This window comes from Ovis aries, chromosome 12 (assembly GCF_016772045.2).
Source record: "Ovis aries strain OAR_USU_Benz2616 breed Rambouillet chromosome 12, ARS-UI_Ramb_v3.0, whole genome shotgun sequence".
NCBI lineage: Eukaryota > Metazoa > Chordata > Mammalia > Artiodactyla > Bovidae > Ovis > Ovis aries.
This window is the reverse complement of record NC_056065.1, coordinates 30022842-30043354: the sequence shown is the minus strand read 5'-3', so window position 1 is coordinate 30043354 and position 20513 is coordinate 30022842. Positions and strand designations below refer to the sequence as shown.

Below are 20513 nucleotides of genomic sequence, written 5' to 3'. Positions count from 1 at the left end.
GTGGATCTCCTTGCTGTCCAAGGGACTCTCAAGAGTCTTCTCCAACACCGCTGTTCAAAACCATCAATTCTTTAGCATCAACTTTCTTTATAGTCCAACTCTCACATCCGTACATGACTATTGGAAAAACTATATCTTTGACTAGGTAAACCTTTGTTGGCAAAGTAATGTCTTTGCTTTTTAATATGCTGTCTAGGTTGGTCATAACTTTTCTTCCAAGGAGCAAGCATCTTTTAATTTCATAGCTGCAATCACCATCTGCAGTGATTTTGGAGCCCAAAAAAATAAAGTCTGCCACTGTTTCCCCGTCTGTTTGCCATGAAGTGATGGGACCAGATGCCATGATCTTAGTTTTCTGAATGTTGATTTTTAAGCCAGCCTTTTCACTCTCGTCTTTCACTTTCATCAAGAGGCTCTTTAGTTCTTCTTCACTTCCTGCCATAAGGGTAATGTCATCTGCATATCTGAGGTTATTGATATTTCTCCCAGCAGTCTTGATGCCAGCTTGTGCTTCATCCAGCCCAGCGTTTCTCATGATGTACTCTGCATATAAGTTAAATAAGCAGGGTGACAATATACAGCCTTGATGTACTCCTTTCCCTATTTGGAACCAAGCATCTTACTAGAATTTAGGTGAAAAAGCAGATTCATGTACCCAGTTTACTCCAAACATCCATAATTTTTTCAGTAATTGAATCAACAACTGTTTTAGAATTTAAATTAAAATTAAAGTAAAAATTGAGTTCTTTAGTTTCACTGTTCATACTTCAAGTACTCAGGAGCCATATGTAGTTAGTGGCTACAATTGGTTAACATAGGTACAGAATATAGCTAACAACTGAAAATGTCAACTAAAGGACCCTGAATCAAGCATATTATTTTAGCTAAATTTTAATGTGAAGGGAATGATATAAATTGGCAAAAACTATTTTATGGATATTACAGAGATAACATTTTAAGTGAAGTTTATGTCTGAGTGTCATATGGTCTGCGTCATTTTCAGAAAAGCTGTGGAGATAATTGCAAACTTATCTAGTGCTCAGTTTGTGGTCTTCAGGTTGAGATTCTGTTGTTTCCTAGAAACTGCCTTATTGCTGTGATTGGTGCTCATTAGTGGGTTATGAAATCTGCCTAGTGGACCTTGAGTAGCATTTAAAGAAAATAAGAAATAGTATTGCACAGAATGGAGAGTGTATCAGAGTGCTTCATGTGTGTGTGTAGTCTAACCCTTGCTTCAGTTTCTTAATTTTTTAGTGTGTGTTTTGTATGTACGTGATCGTAGGTACATGATCTCAAATGAAAAAAATGAATTGTTAATTTGGGGCTGCAGAATTTTTGAGAATTGTTTTTCTGGGGCATGCTTTTGATTGCTGATATAGTAAATATTTCCTACTGGTACATATGTCTAAACAAAACATTAATCACAGAGAACTGTAGGTTTAGTAATGAGGTATAAGTGGTATTAGAACACCTCAAGTGAGTAAGATGGCAAAACATAAAGTCATATGTAGTTACCTTCATAGACACAACGTAGGATTGTAGTGAACTTCTTACTCAATTCTGAGTTATTATGAGGAGGCAGATTTTAATTTATGGTTAATAGAATATGTTATTGATTTGGTGATTTGTCTTCTAAATTTTGGTTTGACTGTAAGTCATCAAATTTAAACTTGGGGTTGCATCTTAATTTTTAAGAAGAATCTTGGCTTCTTGCAAAGGTAAAAGTGTAGTGTTTAGGCCTCATTTACATGAATTACAGAAAAATGGCACTCAAAATCTTCTTAAAGCATTTTAATTAAAAAATTGAATAATGTTATATATTTAACCATTCCTATGAATTAATGTTTTAATTTTAGTGACACTTGATATTTAGTCTTACCAGATAATCCATTAAGATATATCAAAAAGTGAAGTCAAATAAATTCAAGTTAAAAAAAAAAAAGGAAGTCAGGGGCTTCCCTGGTGATTCAGATAGTAAAAAAAAAAAATGAAGTCAAATCATACCTGGGAGCAAGATTTTTTTTTTTTTTTTTGACAAAATGTAGATTTGTTTGTTAGTCTATTTATTTAAAGCTGCTTCCTCAGAGTTTGGTTTTTTTTTTTTTCAAGTTTTATGTAAGCCTCACAAATAGTTTGCTTAAAATTCTTCAGCATGGAGTCAACATGTCAAATAACTTTTATGCAGTGTACATATTTGGTATGCTCTTTTGCCACAAGAGGCTTAAAACTTGGGCAGCACTTACTATCATGCTTTAAAAAGGCAAAAACTGGCAAAAACTATGCCCGAGTCGTGCTGTGCAGTCACTGTACTGTGTCACTGTTTCTTTTGTGAGAATCGGTGCAGTCATAGGGGCTCTTACATAATAGACATAGAATTTAGAGACAGCGAATGACTTAGATTGCCATTTCAACTGTGCTTCTAACTCCCAATGTTGTTGTTAGTCGCTAAGTCGTGTCCAACTCTTTAGCGACCCCACGGACTGTAGCCCGCCAGTCTCCTCTGTCTATGGGATTTCCCAGGCAAGAATACTGGAGTGGGTTACCATTTCCTTCTCCAGGGGATCTTCCCAACCTGGGGTTGAACCCGCATCTCCTTCATTGGCAAGCGGATTCTTTACCACTAAGCCACTAGGAAAGCCAGTATAATATTAGGGCATATTTTAAAGTACTGTGTGTTAACTGAGGCTTCTTGCTATGATTTTCTCTTGGCTAAATGCTTTTATATAGTGCAGTACAGGTGTACTTGAATATCGACTTTTTGAAATGCTGTCAGTGTAGCATTGAGGGAAAGGGGAGAGGAGGAAGAAGAGACAAAAATAACACTTTAATTTATAACTGTTTCTAAAAGCAGTAGGACTGTACTAATTTGAAATCCCATTAAGAATATTATCCTACTGCTTAAAGTGTTCCAAATGAAATTTGTTAAAAATGAAGCTAGAAGCCAAATATTATGTAATAGGTTCCTTTACCTCTCAGAGTATGGGCAGAGGCGTATATAGGAATCCGTGTGCCTTTCTGCTTTTCAGAGGGAAACTGTAGGAAGTAAGTGCCGTACTCCTTCATATATACGTATGTACATATATACACTGCAGAAAACTGTATTTGGGAGAAACTCTGTGCATGAATGCTGTAGAGGTATACACTATATCTTACAGAAAGTAGAAGTCAGGGAAGACAAATGGAGTGACTTCTGTGCCAAGCCACAAAGAATTGGTCAGTGTCTAATGATAATTACAGGACATTCATACTTAAAAGTGTTAGTATTAGAAAATAGTTTACAAAGTGGGCTTTTGAGTATTCAACTAATTACATCATCACAAAATAATAGGAGGCAAAATGTCTTTAAGCCCAAAGAAATAAGACATACTTTACTGGTAACAGATATTTAACATAAATAGTATATTAGTATATACGTCTTTTTTTTTTTTTTTAAGTTCTCAGCAGAAGAAGGTGGGCTAGATAAGAAATTGTATATTGTGTGAATCCAGCAGCTCCCAGGGAAAGAGAGAACTTCCAGGAACTTGAGCTTCTTGGTTGTTAGAAGTGTGTCCTCTATTGTAGGGTGAGAGTCTTCTCTGAGGTATACCACAGCTGGAGTGAAATATTGACTTGCTTTCGCCCCACTGTCCATAGAGCATAATTAATGAATGCAGCCTCAGGATCACAAGCATTTCATGTTCTATTTCTAAACTTATTAGCTGACCTTTGACAAGATTAGAGTGTTGGTCTGAACAGTTTAACTGGCACATGATGCTCGATAAAGTTGCAAAATGTGATTTGTAATTTTATACTCACCAGGGAGCCTTAATCACTAATTTCTAGATATCTTTATCATCTGAAATGGTATATAGAAGAGATAGTTAAAAGTTCCAGGAACTTGCTGAGATATCCCTATCGTAAATTAATACTTAGCATTCTCAAATGATGCTGCTTAGTGTTAGTCTGTTATTCAGTTCAGTGCAGTCGCTCAGTCGTGTCCAACTCTGCGACCCCATGAATCGCAGCACGCCAGGCCTCCCTGTCCGTCACCAACTCCCGGAGTTCACTCAGACTCACGGCCATTGAGTCAGTGATGCCATCCAGCCATCTCATCCTCTGTCGTCCCCTTCTCCTCCTACCCCCAATCCCTCCCAGCATCAGAGTCTTTTCCAGTGAGTCAACTCTTCTCATGAGGTGGCCAAAGTACTGGAGTGTCAGCTTTAGCATCATTCCTTCCAAAGAAATCCCAGGGCTGATCTCCTTCAGAATGGACTGGTTGGATGTCCTTGCAGTCCAGGAGACTCTCAAGAGTCTTCTCCAACACCACAGTTCAAAAGCATCAATTCTTCAGTGCTCAGCCTTCTTCGCAGTCCAACTCTCACATCCATACATGACCACAGGAAAAACCATAGCCTTGACTAGACGGACCTTAGTCGGCAAAGTAATGTCTCTGATTTTGAATATGCTGTCGAGGTTGGTCATAACTTTCCTTCCAAGGAGTAAGTGTCTTTTAATTTCATGGCTGCAGTCACCATCTGCAGTGATTTTGGAGCCCCCCAAAATAAAGTCTGACACTGTTTCCACTGTTTCCCCATCTATTTCCCATGAAGTGATGGGACCAGATGCCATGATCTTCGTTTTCTGAATGTTGAGCTTTAAGCCAACTTTTTCACTCTCCTCTTTCATTTTCATCAAGAGGCTTTTTAGCTCCTCTTCACTTTCTGCTATAAGGGTGGTGTCATCTGCGTATCTGAGGTTATTGATATTTCTCCCGGCAATCTTGATTCCAGCTTGTGCTTCTTCCAGCCCAGCGTTTCTCATAATGTACTCTGCATATAAGTTAAATAAGCAAGGTGACAATATACAGCCTTGACGTACTCCTTTTCCTATTTGGAACCAGTCTGTTGTTCCATGTCCAGTTCTAACTGTTGCTTCCTGACCTGCATGCAGATTTCTCAAGAGGCAGGTCAGGTGGTCTGGTATTCCCATCCCTCTCAGAATTTTCCACAGTTTATTGTGATCCACACAGGATCACAATAAATAATTTTCAGGAGGTTTAGAAAAGCTCTGTTTCTGAACCTTAAGCCACTTGAATAAACCTGTTATGCCCATCTGTGAGTTTGGGGGGCAGTATTTATGGCTGACTTTCTTGAACATTTACTGTGGGCCAGGTACTGTGGGCAGGTTACATGCTTTACCTGCCATGTCATCTAAGCCTCACAAATGACTCTTCGAGGTAGGTATTACAGTTCTTTACTCTTACAAAGAGAAAATTAAAGCTTGGAGATGCTAGGTAATTTGCCTAAGGTCACATACACAGTTTGTTAAATGGCAGAGCCAGAAATTGAGCCTTGGTCTGCCTCTGTTCTCAGACATTATGCTGAACTCACAGGATTCAAATCAGGAAGACCTGGTTTCAGATTCAGTTCCGCTTATCTAGGAATAAATATGATTTTAATCAAGATATTTTTGCCTTTTCGAGCCCCAGAGTCTTCATCTCAAACACAGTATGAATACCTCCATGGAGGCTTGTTTGGAGGATTAAAAATAAGATACATGACGTGCCTGGCACAGCTTCTAACACATGAAAGAGACTCAGCAAGAGGTGACTGTTATTATTTGGGGCTCTCTAGATCGCTTTCTGCCTTCCACCTTGGCAAGAAATCTCTGTGTCTCTTTCAGATAAAAATAAAACCTTTATGCTTTCAACTGCAGATACATGCCAGAAAATAACTTGATTGTTTACATTAGAAAACAGCTGAGGCTGTTGACAGTTTTAAGAACTGACATTTCTCTTACATAGCCACATAAATTTTTCACTATTTTTACTTTTATTGTGGTAAAAATATATGACCAAAAATATGCCATTTTAACCATTTTTAAGTATGCGGTTCAGTGGCACTGTTGTGTAACTGTCCCCACTATCTCTTTCCAGATCTTATCCATCATTCTAAGCAAAATCTCTGTAACCATTAAGCTGTAACTTCCTCCCTTGCCCTCAGACCCTGTAATCTAGTTTCTATCTCTATGCATTTGCCTATTATGAGTATTACATATAAGTGAAATCATATAGTATTTATCCTTTTGTGTCGGCTTATTATTTTTAACGTTTATCCATGATGTAACATGTATCAGAACTTTATTCCTTTTTACTGTTGAATAACATTCTGTTGTATAAATATATTACATTTTGCTTATCTGTTCATCCATCATGGGACACCATATTAGCCACATACACTTTTAAGCTCTTATTAGAATTTGAATTTTCTCATGATAGAGATCCTGAAAATACTTTATTAATCACTTTTCAATTAAAAATTATACTCTAGTTTGAATTCATTTTAGGTCTAAACTAAGTCATTCTTAGTCAAGTTAAATCATTTTACTTTTTACATTATGTGTCTGTTAATGAAGAAATATAGTATATATTTTAAGGAAAATGATACCAGCCAGATTTAGATATTTCTTATATTTGATAAGCAGTACTTTTATTCTGAATCAGATAAAATATTCCAGTTGTAAGATAATTGAAAGCATGTGATACAGTCAGTGTAGGGCTCAGTTTTGTTTTATACTTTGTTTCCTGTTTTTTTTTTAATTACTTTACTTAAATATGATACTTATTTACTGTGTATATTTACTGTTTCTAAAGAGCAAATAGCATTTCTCTTTATTAATTTGAAGAATTTACAAAATTCTTATCACTGTGTTTTTCTCAAAATTGCTGAATTATATTTGATTCAAACCCAAAGCAAAACTTGGCAAGCATAAAATACCTAAATCTGGGTGGCATCATTTTTCTTAAAATACGATATACTTTTGGATGAGAAGAAGGGGAAAAAACATGACTGATACAGTCTTAAAGTCTTAATGGCTTAAAGTCTGTTTTGTATGTCTTTAAAATGTTAGAAGAATTCTTGGAGTAGATTTACATTTTTTCCAAGTCTAAACTGAGTAGTCTAGAGTTAATCATGGTTCTCTCTTTTTTTTAATTGAATAAAAGAAATTTGCTGACAATTCTACAGTACTTTTCAGGGCTTATTTTTAGAAAGTAAACTATGTAATGAGAATATATGCTACCTGAATTTTCCCCCATATACTTTTTTAAAAATTTATTTTAAAACTATCCTTAAATGTTTTCATTTGTATATATTGCTGCTGCTTGGCCATATAAGGACTTACACTTACACTTGTCTATTAAGTGTCCAGGGATAAGATGAATGATTGGTTTTAGCAGACAACCTTATTTAAATAATAATGTCTTTCATCAAGGAGGTGGTTCCAGCATGTTGCACCATTAGAATATCTTGAGAACTTCAAAAAATACATCAGTATTTAGGCTTAGTCCTCAGAAATTTTGATTTCATAGGTCTACAGTAGAAATTTGACAAGCTCCACAGGTAATAAACATGCACCCAGGATTTAGAGCCATTGTGTTAAAGCAGGAACCGGGTAAGGTGAGGTAGGGTTGTGAGAAAGGTAGAAATAGGAGTGAGCCTTCGTCATTTCTGTCTCTTCTATGTTTACAGTAAAACAATCCAGGAGAAGAGGAAAATGAAAGGTCACTGAAAATCCAGAGTTCAAAAAATGAACTAGATTTTTCTTTTTGTCATTGTAGACATTCAAGGACTTTAATGAAACTTAAATGGTTCAACAAAAGATGCTCTAATGGATGACAGCGAAACTCCTGCATATAATCTGCAGATAGAACCGCAAGATGGATGTCATCCTGGTGACGGCGTGGAAAGTATAGTAACATGCTTGCCTTCTGCATCAGATGAAAATGAAAATCAACTTGATGGGGATGGGCTTGAGCTTCTGACCAGCAGTGACAGTGCAATGGGCAAACCTGAAGTGTGGGAGCAGGACAGTCTGAACAATAATGAAAGCTGCACACCAAGCTGTGAGGTGGCTGCAAGTGAGAGCTCAGAAAGCATTTCTTGTGAAAGCCCCAAAGACGGGCAGGCCCTCTTGAGAAAGGACCACAAGATACCTGGAAGCAGAAGTTCAAGAGGCAAAAGAGGCACTGTAAAGAAGATACCACAAGGTATTTTTTTTTAATTATTATTTTTAACTAAGAATAAACAGTGTTCCCATCCCATACTGTGTGTATTGTCCTGCTTCTTGCTTTTCTTCTCTTAATATGTTCCAGAGCTAGTTCTGTGATAGCACATACAAACCACAGCTGTGTGGTATGCCATGTATGTGACATGTGTCTATAGTGTTCATTGTATGGGTGTGCCATGAAGTATTTAACCACTTTATGGCTATTCCCAGTATTCTATAATAAATGTGTTGAAGGTGGCATTTTTTGTAGATGTCTTCTCCCTAGATGCTTTTAATGTATGTATATATGTATATATATATATATATATAGCCTTTTCCTATATCTGTTAGACCCTTTTCTACCAATTTCAGCATTAAAAATTTCCTTCCATTGTCACTTTGGCTTTGATTTCTAACCAGTGAGTTTATGGGCTAGTCCAGTCTTACACAGCTTTTTTGGATCTTTACATCTCACTTCATTAATGTATATTAATATACATCATATAACAATGTTGAGTAAGACATCTAGCTTTATGTTACTTTGGTTACAGAGTATTTTTCATCTGGCATATAATTTAGCAGTTAAAATTTGGAGCTATGGACTTTTTTTGCCTGAATCATAAGGCACCCTTGCGAAAAGGCAGCCTCTGGTCATTTTTTGATCAGAACCATGTGGGTCTAGAGAGTTCTGGACACCTTAGTCTGGGCCACCTTAGTGTAGCAGCACTTTACCTACACCTATGGCCTGTGTGAGGCTCTGGAGAACAAAATGGACTGTCTCATCTGCCCTCTTCTACTTCTTTGGCTGATTGAGAAATATGGTCAGTCTATCCATATCCTGTTTTTTTATTTGTATTTGTTTATTTGGAGTAAAATATGAAACTTTTCAGTTTCTACAAATCCTTGTTTATTCAGTAGGGCAATTTGACAACTTTTTACTGTAACTCATCATTTGGCTTTCCAATTAATGGATCCCTTTTTCTTTGCTTTTTCTTAGTAGACGTAAAGCAAAAAAAATTCTGATGAGAGATTTGAAAGCATTTTCTTAAAAGACCTAAGTGTAAACCGATGATATACACAGCGCTATTTGTATGTAAATTGATTCACTCTGTAAACATAAGTCAAAAGTTATTTGTTCCTTTCTGATGTGACCTTGCGATGCTTTTAAGAACTGAGACCTAGTTGCATATGTGTAACAATCAGTCATAGCTTCAAGACTGATGGCTCCTTTTATTTCTTCCATGATCTTATTCCAGTTACCCTAAGAGTGATTATATAATTTCAAGTTATTTAGTACTTATTATCCCGTGAGCAGATATGTGTAGAATTAGTATTCCTAATGCATTTGAAATATATGATTTACAAAACTTAGGGACACTTTTTATACAGATTATTTTTTAAATTATTTTATATACCTTCAATAAAATGAGTTTAAGAGTGTAAGAAAACTGAATTATGAATTGTAAAACCTAAGTTCAAATCTCATTACTTCTGGTTGTTGGTCACTTGGTGAATCTTAACCATTCTGTATTTTAGTTTCCACATCTGTGTAATGATGGTGTTCATCTCCATATATCTATAAAATTCCTTTTTGAGCTGTGAATTTCTCAGATTTCTGAATCGAGATGGTACAGTCTAAACTCAATTAAAATTTGGTAATTCCTCTCTAGTGTATCTGTTGAGTTTTTCATGTGTAAGCAATACATTGGTACATTTTTGTTTTTAAACATCATCTGTAACTGGAGTACTGCAAAAGCCCTCTGCAAACATTTCTTCCATCTTACGTTTTGCCAATCCATTCTGCATGTTAGAATTAAAAAGGCAGAGAGTTTATAGTTAGAGATCTAGACATGAGCATATTTACTCTTTTCACTATTTGATTCCTAGATCCTACGTAAATAAAGTCTCACAGTTTTGCAGATAAGTACTTTTCTAATAATAGAATAGCTTCTCAAATGTGATTTGAAAGACATATAGAACATGATGTTCAATCCCAAACCAGAAGTAAGTTTTTTATAGCTGGGTGCCCTCTCAACAGTTGTTTTTTGGAAACAAACATAAAGGTGAATTTATTTACTATTATGCTTACAGGTGGTGCTAGTGGTAAAGAACCCAGCTGCCAGGGCAGGAGGCCTAAGAGACGTAGGTTCAATGGCTGCGTTGGGAAGATCCCCTGGAGGAGGGCATAGCAGCCCACTTCAGTATTCTCGCCTTTAGAATCCCATGGACAGAGGAGCCAGCAGGCTACAGTCCACAGGGGCTCAACAGACACGACTGAAGTGACTTAGCACACATACACACATTATGCTTAATTTGTAGTAATTTTTCATGTATCCAGTAGCTAGTACTAAGGGAAAAAAAATTGGAGTAGTAGTATTAGGAGACATCTTTATTTACTGGTTATCTGGAGGCTACATTTCTGTAAACATGCTAAAACCTGGAACTTGTCCCCAGGAAAATCCAGTTGTCATTATATTACGAGAATTTTTTTTTCGTTAGGAGAATGGAATCCCCTTGATATAGTCAACTAAACAGGGTTTCAAGCTGCATTCCATCAAATTTTCCCTGTGGTTAAATCTGGTGGAGTTTTAAGTAAATATCCTAAGAACAAGTGAAAATCAATATATTTTTCATTTTTTATTGAATTATAGTTAAAATCAATAAATTTTAAGTATTGAGTTTAGGTTACTCAAGACAGTTGTGTGCCCTAAGTGACCCTTTTCTATGAAAGGAGAAAGGAAATAATGGTTTCTGAGTGTAAGACAGTCTGGCCGGATACCAAGGTGCTTAAATAATAAGGTAAGCTTATAGAACCAGACTGTGGCTTCGTGTGGCTCATTAAATTTTCTGAAGTTCTGCTTCTTTGGGAGCTCAGCAAAGCAAGCAAGCTGAAAGAAGTGCTGTTCATCCCTCTCAAGATAAGTGTCCTTCATGGCATCTGAGAAGAAAATAAGGATATTCTTTTAAATATGTTTATGTCAGAGTCTGATATGATGGCACATTCCTACTAAAACGCTTAAAACATAGGTGATTTAGGTAGTGAAAGGAGTGGTCTTTCAGCCTTGTTTGAGTCCCATTCCCCAAAAGTCATGAAATATTAATAGTAATTTTCATGTCTTCAGTCGTTCAGTTGTGGCTGACTCTTTGCTACCCTATGAACTGTAGCCCACCAAGGCTCCTGTGTCATAAAATAAAGTTGTGGCTATTTTTATGTCTTTCCTTCCTTATAGTGACATTGGAAAAACATGTCTTCATTGCTGTGATTTCATGTTATGATTCTTAGATCCATTGCATAAGTAAAATTCCTCAAATCGCCTGTGTATGCTGATGCCTATCTTGGCTGTGAATTAGGGAAATGAATCAGAAATAAATTTCAATATGTGAGTATGCAGTTTGTATGCTAAGTTTGCTGTGCTTTGTTCCTTTTTCCTTCCAAAATTTCCTCTTTCAAAGGTTCAAGTTAGTGCTGTGAAAACAGAAGAGTGCTCAGCGTTTAAATATCTTCAGTTGTTAGCTTAACACATTTAAGTAGTTAAAAGGAAATATCCCTTCCTTTTTCTTAACACTACATACTAGTATTATGAGAGATAAGGTTGAAAAATGAGTCGGCTCCTTTCTGACCTGACCTGGGGTCAGAGGGTTATCTTGTGTAATTATAGCGTAATTACCGGCTGCTCCAGGCAACGCATTCTCCTGCTATGCCCTCAGGTGGCAGCCTCTGCCTTTAGAGGGAGCAGCACAGCGCTGTGGTTAAGATCTCAGGCCACAGTCAAACTGCCCTGTGACCTAAGGTAAGCAACCTGAATCCTCTCAACCTAGGTCCTTATAAATTAATGGCTAAGGATTAAATTAAAGACATAATAGGGTGAACCCAAGCACTTAGGAGACCCTCCAAGTAGTAGCACAGTTTTCAAAATTGAATTGTTGTCTGATAGGATAATTATCTTTGTCAACTAAAAATAATCACAGCCTAAAGGTTGAGAATCATACTTTCTTTGACAGACAAAACTGAGAACTTAAGCCCAGGATGCAGCCTCTCATACAGCTCTACAGAACTGCTCCAAATAGGTAAGGGAGGACCCAAGATATATAGGAGTTTTCGCAACAAAGGCCAGGTAGTGGGAGTATTACAAGATCACTGTTAATTAAAGAAAAAAAGACATCTCAAGTTAAGGAATTTAGTGCTTTTCTACAAATGGGAAGATGCAAGGGCTTGCTGAAATTATCCATTTGACGTGCATCTCAGCTCTCTGGGACCAGTATCCTGTGCTTTCTTGTCCTGACTCCATGTACCTCATTGGGGTGGCTGCGGTGGCTGACTACTGGATAGTGGGCATCCAGTTTTTATCCCAAGTTCCCTCAGGGTTCACCTTCTGGGCAGCTGTAATGTGATGGCACGATGGCTTGATGGCTGCAACATCCTGTGTTTACTGATATGGCAGGTGGAATTTTTTTTTTTTCTCTGACAGCCTGTGGGAGCTCTCATGGGCATGCATTTATTAAATTCCCTTGGAGTTTCATGAAGTTCATTTCTTGAAGTCCTTTTTCACATCTGTTGTATATAAAATTTAGTAATTATTAATAGAAGTGAAGCCAAAATTCTGGAACTTAAGAATACAGTGATTGAAATGAAAATTTCACTTAAGGGGATTCAACAGCAGATTTCAGCAAGCAGGAAAAAGAATCCGTAAACTATGTCCCGAGGCATGGATTTAAATTAAAATGCTCTGAAGAATACTACTGTATAATATTTTTGTATGATAGGAACTTTGAGGTGTACATACTGTAGATTAAGAAACATCACCTCAATCTTTGGAAAGTAATATTATTTTTGTCTTAGAGATGAGGGGAGGGGAAACATAACTGTTGCAGCCTCATGAAGATACGTTGGTGGAGGAGTTTAAATTCTATAGAGCTCCAGGAAGACAGTTTGGTAATTCCCTTGAAAAGTTAAACATAGAATTATCATTAAATCCACCAATTCTGCTTCTAGATATGTACCCAGAGTAGTTGAAAATGCCTCAGATAGCTGTACACCAGTGTTCAGGGCAGCATTATTCAAAGGAACCAAAAGGTGGTAACACCCCAGAATGTCCATTGATAAAATATATGAAGAAGAAAAAAATATATATGGAAACATTGTTCAGCCTTAAAAGGAGTAATAATCTGATACATGCTGCCACGTGGATGAATCTTGAAGACATTGTGCTGAGTGACACAAGCCGGACACAAAAAGACAAACACTGTGGCTCTGCTTCCACGGGGTACTTGGTCTAGGCAAATTCATGGAGGCAGAAAGTGGACTAGAGCTGCTGACCTGAAAAAAAAAGGACAGCCTAGAAGAGAGATTGTTTAATTTGGCAGATGTTCTGAGGATTTAAACCCAGGAATCAGCCTTTTTCCAGAGAGACTGTTCCCAAGAGGTAAGGTAAAAACTGGGAAAAAGAGCAATTTTTGCAACAAAAATAAGATGAAAAATTACCGTTAAAGGAAACTAGAAAACGTTAAATAAAGAAAACTCAAGTTAATGAATTTAGTGCCTTTCTATGTATAGGAAGATGTGAAAGTCTGGATTCACTGAAATCATTCCTTTGATATGCATTATAATTATCTAGGGCCTGTATCTTGCTTTTTCCCATCCTAAATCCCCTCAGGATGCACCATTGGGGAGAGGCTGCAGTGGCTAGTATCAGTGGCTGGCAGCTTGTTTGTGTCCATCCTGAGTTCTCTCAGGACTTAGCAGCTGGGCAGCTGCAGGGGCTAATGACGTGATGGCCGCAACATTCTTTGTTTACTGATATGGCAGGCAACATTTTTCATCCACAGAGGATTCCAGATGTAAAGCAGGAGGGGAATGGGGAGTTCGTGTTTAATGGGTACAGAGTTTTTGTTTGGGTGATGAAAAGTTCTGCAAATGGTAAGTGGTGATAGTTGTACAACATTGTGAATGTAATGTCATTGTATCGCACAGTTCAAAAGGGTTAAAATGTTAAGTTTTACGTTACATATTAAAAAAATCACCAAATAACAATTCATAGAATTCCAAATTCACTGTCATGGACATATTTAATTTGATTGCAGCTTGCTGAGTTTTAAAAACAAAAGTTCTTGAACATTTTCTGAGCACTTAGTGTATGAATGCCACCGTGATACCTGCTTTGTATGAAATATCTCATTTAATCTTCTTATTAAGTACCACGATTAGCCTCAATCTGTAGAAGAGGAATCTGAAAGCACAGAGAGAAGTAACTTGCCCAGGATTGTACTGCTGACAGGTGACACTCTCAGGATTTGATCCCAGGCAGTCTGACTTCACACTGAGCCTGATTGTTAAACTACGCTATTTGACATTTTCTGATTTTGAAGTATGTTTAAAGAAAAGTTCTGTTTCATGTCTGACTTCACATACTTTGTCACAGGGCCATTTCACACATACTTTCTCTCTGAGTATGTTACAGCCATGCTTCTTCGGGACAATTCCTGCCTACCAGCCTTAGCAAGATGAAACACGATCAGAGGAAAGGGTGTTGGTTCACCCTGAAGGAAGTGGTGGAGTTTGGTTTGTTTCATTAATTGTCTCTGACTCCTTAGATTCTTTATTTGATCTATCCTCAATGTAGTGAGAAGGACGATCAACAATTGGGTCAAGGAAAGTTTGGGGTTTTTTGCTTTTTACTAATCTAGGATAAAAATACCTTTGTGCTACGTTGCTTCAGTCTTGTCTGACTCTTTGTGACCCTGTGGACCATAGCAAACCCACCAGGCTCCTCTGTCCATGGGGATTCTCCAGGCAAGAATACTAGAGTGGGTTGCCATGCCCTCCTCCAGGGGACCTTCCCAACCCAGGGATTGAACCCACTTCTGCCATCTCCTGCGTTGCAGGTTCCTGGAGTTCTTTACCACTAGCACCACCTGGGAATCCCCACTGACATCTTTTAGTCTTTGGACAGTTTCTTCCCGTTTAGCCAGAGCAAGCTGATTAAAAAAGCCTGAGGACTCCCTTTAACACAAACTGGAAGTTCAAAGTTCAAGCCTCATCAAGTATTCTCTTAAATACATCAAGCCAATCACCATTCCCTGTCCTCTCAAACCATTTTTTGAATACCTTGGAAATTTTCATCCTGCCTCTTGTAATTTAGTCATTCAGTCATGTTCCACTCTTTGACACCTCATGGACTGTAGCCCACCAGGCTCCTCTGTCCGTGGAATTTTCCAGGCAAGAATACTGGAGTGGGTTGCCATTTCTTTCTCCAGGGGAAAGTTTTTTTTTTTTTTTTTTAAAGCAGTGAATGTAGTTTTGGTTCCTAATATCTTTCTTCGAAAACTCAATGTTCTTAGTTGAAATTAGATAGATCATGGAATTCGGAATAAATAGCAGTGTTAATTTCAGTTCAGTTCAGTCACTCAGTTGTGTCCAACTCTTTGCAACCCCATGGACTGCAGCACACCAGGCCTCCCTGTCCATTACCAACTCCCAGAGTTTACTCAGACTCATGTCCATTGAGTCGGTGATGCCATCCAACCATCTCATCCTTTGTTGTCCCCTTCTCCTCCTGCCTTCAGTCTTTCCCAGCATCAGGTCTTTTCAAAGGAGTCAGTTCTTCACATCAGGTGGCCAAAGTATTGGAGTTTCAACTTCAGCATCAGTCGTTCCAATAGTGTTTGCTATGACCGGTGCATTCTCTTGGCAAAACTCTGTTAACCTTTGCCCTGCTTCATTCTGTACTTCAAGGCCAAATTTGCCTGTTACTCCAGGTATCTCTTGATTTCCTACTTTTGCTTTCCAGTCCCCTATAATGAAAAGGACATCTTTTGGGGGGTGTTAGTTCTAGAAGGTCTTATAGGTCTTCATAGAACCGTTCAGCTTCAGCATTATTGGTCGGGGCATAGACTTGGATTACTGTGAGATTGAATGGTTTGCCTTGGAAACAGATCATTCTGTCATTTTTGAGATTGCATCCAAGTGCTGCATTTCGGACCCTTTTGTTGACTATGATGGCTACTCCGTTTCTTCTAAGGGATTCTTGTGCATAGTAGTAGATATCATGGTCATCTGAGTTAAATTCACCCATTCCAGTCCATCTTAGTTTGCTGATTCCTAAAATGTCTATGTTCACTCTTGCCATCTCCTGTTTGACCACTTCCAATTTGCCTTGATTCATGGACCTAACACCCCAGATTCCTATGCAATACTGCTCTTGACGACATTGGACTTTACTTCCATCCCCAGTCACATCCACACCTGGGTGTTGTTTTTGCTTTGTCTCCATCTCTTCATTCTTTCCGGAGTTCTTCATTCTTTCCGGAGTTTTTTCTCGACTGATCTCCAGTAGCATATTGGGCACCTACCAACCTGGCAAGTTCATCTTTTAGTGTCCTATCTTTTTGCCTTTTCATACTGTTCATGGGGTTCTCAAGGCAAGAATACTGAAGTGGTTGCCATTCCCTTCTCCAGTGGACCACGTTTTGTCAGAACTCTACACCATGACCCGTCCATCTTGGGTGGCCCTACATGGCGTGGCTCATAGTTTCATTGAGTTAGACAAGGTTGTGGTTCATGTAATCAGATTGGTTAGTTTTCTGTGATTGTGGTTTTCAGTCTGTCTGCCCTCTGATGGAGAAGGATAAGAGGCTTATGGAAGCTTCCTGATGGGAGAGACTGACTGAGGGGGAAACTGGGTCTTGTTCTGATGGGCAGGCTTCCCTGATAGCTCAGTTGGTAAAGATTCTGCCTTTGATGTAGGAGACCCTATTTCAATTCCTGGGTCAGAAGATCCCCTGGAGAAGGGGTAGGCTACCCACTCTGGTATTCTTGGATTTCCCTTGTGGCTCAGCTAGTAAAGAAGCTGCCTGCAATGTGGGAGACCTGGGTTTGATCCTGGGTTGGGAAGATCCCCCTGGAGAAGGGAAAGGCTACCCACTCCAGTATTCTGGCCTGGAGAATTCCATGGACTGTATAGTCCATGAGATCACAAATAGTCAGACATGACTGTTTCTTTACCTCTCATCTAAATGAAGTTTCTTAGGAGAGTCCGTATAGGGTATATTCCTGTTTAACAGATAGGAAAATAAAGGATTAAAGAGATTGACTTTGCCTAGAGTCGCAGAACTAGAAAGCAGTTGATTTTTGAATTCACAGGCAGGCACTTGACTTCCAAGCCAAGGCTCTCATTTACTGTCTGATTAATTTCAGTTGCTTCATCTATAATGTTGTGAGGATTTAGTGGCATAGTGAATATGGGCTTGTAGTATACTCTGTAGTCTGTGGTATATAACGTTTAACCAACGTTTTCCCCAAGAAGTGTTTTAAGTACGTGCTGTTGGTCAGGCACTATGCTTACTGTGGATGTCACAGTGATGAAGCATACCTCTAACCCTTTAAAAGCTGACTGACCAGGCAGAGGGACCAGCATGAACAAAAACCAGATTGTTTTCTAAAGTCACACTAACCTGCATATAAGAGAGCATCCTTATACTCTGAATAGTAGTAGACAGTATTTGAAATGATTGAACTTTCATCGTTATAATTTGAAGTATAGTTTTATAATTTTGGGTTAATTTCTGCTATGCAGCAAGATGATTCAGTTATATAAATAGACCTTGTTTTTTAAAATATTCTTTTCCATTGTCATAGGATACTGAAATATAGTTCCCCATCCTATACAGTAGGACTTTGTTGTTTATCATATATATATATATGTAGTAGCTTACATTTGCTAACCCCAGCCTCCCTCTCCATCCCTCTCCCAACTCTCCCCCCATTAACCACCACAGATCAGTTCTCTGTGCCTGTGAGTCTATTTCTGTTTCATAGATTGTTCATTTGTGTCGTATTTTTGATTCCACATGAGTGATATATGATATTTACCTTTCTGACTTACTTAGTATGATATTCTCGAGTTGCATCCATGTTGCTGCAAATGGCATTATTTCATTTTTTATGGCTGAGGAATATTCCACTGAATGTATGTCCTACATCTTCCTTATTCCTTCATCTGCCAGTGGACATTTAGGTTGCTTCCATTTTTCTTGGCTATCGTTGATAGTTCTGCTATGAACGTAAGGGTGAAATACATTAAGCCTTTAAATAACCCTTCTTCCATCCCCAAACATCCCCATCAGCTTAGTTTATATCATTACTTTCACTGTTTTATCCTAAGTATAGTCATTGCTTCTGTCTTTACCTAGACCTGGATGTCTCATTGTAGCATCTTTTCAAACCCCATTTTGCCTGTGATAGTTTTTCATTATCTTGATTAATTACTACCTCAAGTCCTAGCTATGAGATTTTTACCTTTAAGTTATCTAGTTACATCATTCTCCCTGTCACGTAGAGAAAGAGTTAATATCGTCGATATATTAACAAATGGTAGATCAATGCTAGATTGTTAAAGGAGAATGCTGCCAGTAATTTAGTGTTAGAGTACCTTCCTAATGAGTTCAGGTAAAGGGTATCAGCACTGATCTCCCCCAGGTGTGTCTCTTGACCACCATGAGAGACAGATTCTGAGTTGAATAAAACTACATGTCAAAACAGACAGAATTCAATTTGAATTTTGTTGTATGATAAATTGAGTAAAATCTCTCAGGTAAGATTACTCCTCTAATCTCTGGCCCAAGGCAGCTACAAGTAATTTTTTTTTTTAAGTATAAAACCTCAATAGGTACATGTAAAATGTGATGTCTATTTTAGAGCTTGACGAAGTTGACAGATACTAAGTGAAATGAAGGCCTATGATTTGACTGTCACCACCTACATATACTTATAAATAGAACACCAAATTGGTTAATGGCAAGTTTTAACCGTAGCCCACAGATGAAGACAAATAGAATTTTTTGTTCCTGTCTGTATGTATAGATTCATATCTGACACAAGAAATCTTCATTTATGTTGAATGACAGTTTGTAGTGAAGGTGAAATTGTATGTACCAGTATATGTTTTGATTTGGCTTTTCTCATTAATGATAAATATATCTTTACCATTAAAATATGTCTTTACCATTAAAAGAAAACTTTTAATGTATTAGAATGAATTTTCCTATTAATTGATGACATAGTCTTAGTTTTCTCAAGCAAAACTTTTGTAAGACCAATGTGACATGAAAAATAATTAATTTGAAATTCACATGGAAAAATACTGGAACTTCCATGTTATGACACAAATGCTTTGTTAAGACTATAAAATATTTTAGTACATTATGAACGTATCAATTCACAACATGCTAGTCATTCTGAGTACTCATGGTTACGCAAGTATTTATTTTCCTTATTGTCTTTACTAAAAATAAGTTCAAGCGTGTTCAAACTTATAGTATTGGTGAGTAATAAATAAGCAATTTGATATGCCAACATAGTTTTTATAATTCCTGTTATGTAATGTGACAATAGAAATATGAGCTTCATTAGCTTTATTTACACTTCCCTCTTAATGTTTTCTTCAAAGTAAAAAAGCAGGGCTGTCTCAGAAGTGCTTTACAAGTCCTGTGACCTTTTTAATTCAAGTGACAGTAAAGCCTCAGGACATTATTTTAAGATGCTCTTTGGGAGGATACCTGCCTTTTACATTCACTATCTCATTTAATTCTCACAGTAATTTTATAAGATGATAGAACACCCAGTTTAGAGATCGATTGGGAGGCTAGGGAGTGAAAGATTGACTGATGTGCCATAGGAATAGCTAATAAGTACTGGAAGACAGGAAGGGCACTCAGGGCTGCCCTTATGTCCCCGGTCATTCTTCTCCCAACTTTTTGGGAATAGTTTTCTCAATGCGAGTTTTTTATCCTAGCAATGTGAAATTAATTAGGATGTATTTTAAGTAGTTTAAAAATTGATGTAGCTAGAATTTGGCCAACTATTGTTTTCCTATTGAATTTTATGTGTAAAGTATATCCTTGTCACTTAATTACATGTATGATAACAATTTATGGTTCTTTGGTGATGGGGGTTTAGTCACTAATCATGTCCGACTCTTGTGACCCCGTGGACTGCAGCTTGCCAGCCTCCTCTGTCCATGGGATTTCCCATGCAAGAATACTGGAGTGGGTTTCCACTCCCTTCTCCAGGCATCTTCTCCACCCAGGGGTCAAGCTTGTATCTCCTACGTTGCAGGCAGATGCTTCACCGTCACACCACCACGTATGTTAGTCACTCAGTTGTGTCTGACCCTTTGTGACCCTGTGGTCTGTCCACGGAATTCTCTACACAAGAATACTGGAGTGGGTTGCCTTTCCCTTCTCCAGGAGAGCTTCCCGACCCAGGGATTGAACCGGGGTCTCCTGCATTGCAAGCAGATGTTATTTTTTTTTACCATCTGAACTACCAGGGAAGCCCCAAAATTATTTCCTTAAAAGCTTAACAACACTGAAAACAGAAACCTGCTCTTCAGTGTGCAGTGTTGCATAATTCTTCTTGCAAAGCCGTTCAGTTATTTTCTTGCAAACTCTGATATGCTTCTGTTTATGCAATCCATGGTTTATGCAACCCA

The 20513-nt window shown here is 37.9% G+C and overlaps 1 protein-coding gene across 7 annotated transcripts in view; it reads left to right on the top strand.

The window, feature by feature from the left end:
- The window catches only part of CNST (consortin, connexin sorting protein), an 88790-nt gene that overhangs the window by 23970 nt on the left and 44307 nt on the right, over positions 1 to 20513 (top strand). For 4 of the 7 annotated variants that reach the window (XM_015099185.4, XM_060396385.1, XM_042257171.2 and 1 more), the window contains one exon: positions 7598 to 8026. In XM_015099185.4, the coding sequence (XP_014954671.2) occupies positions 7648 to 8026 (379 nt within the window). In that variant the 5' untranslated portion in view covers positions 7598 to 7647. Of the gene's footprint in view, positions 1 to 7597; positions 11406 to 20513 lie in introns of those variants that run through there. The other 3 variants (XM_060396388.1, XM_060396387.1, XM_060396389.1) reach the window with 3 other exon arrangements.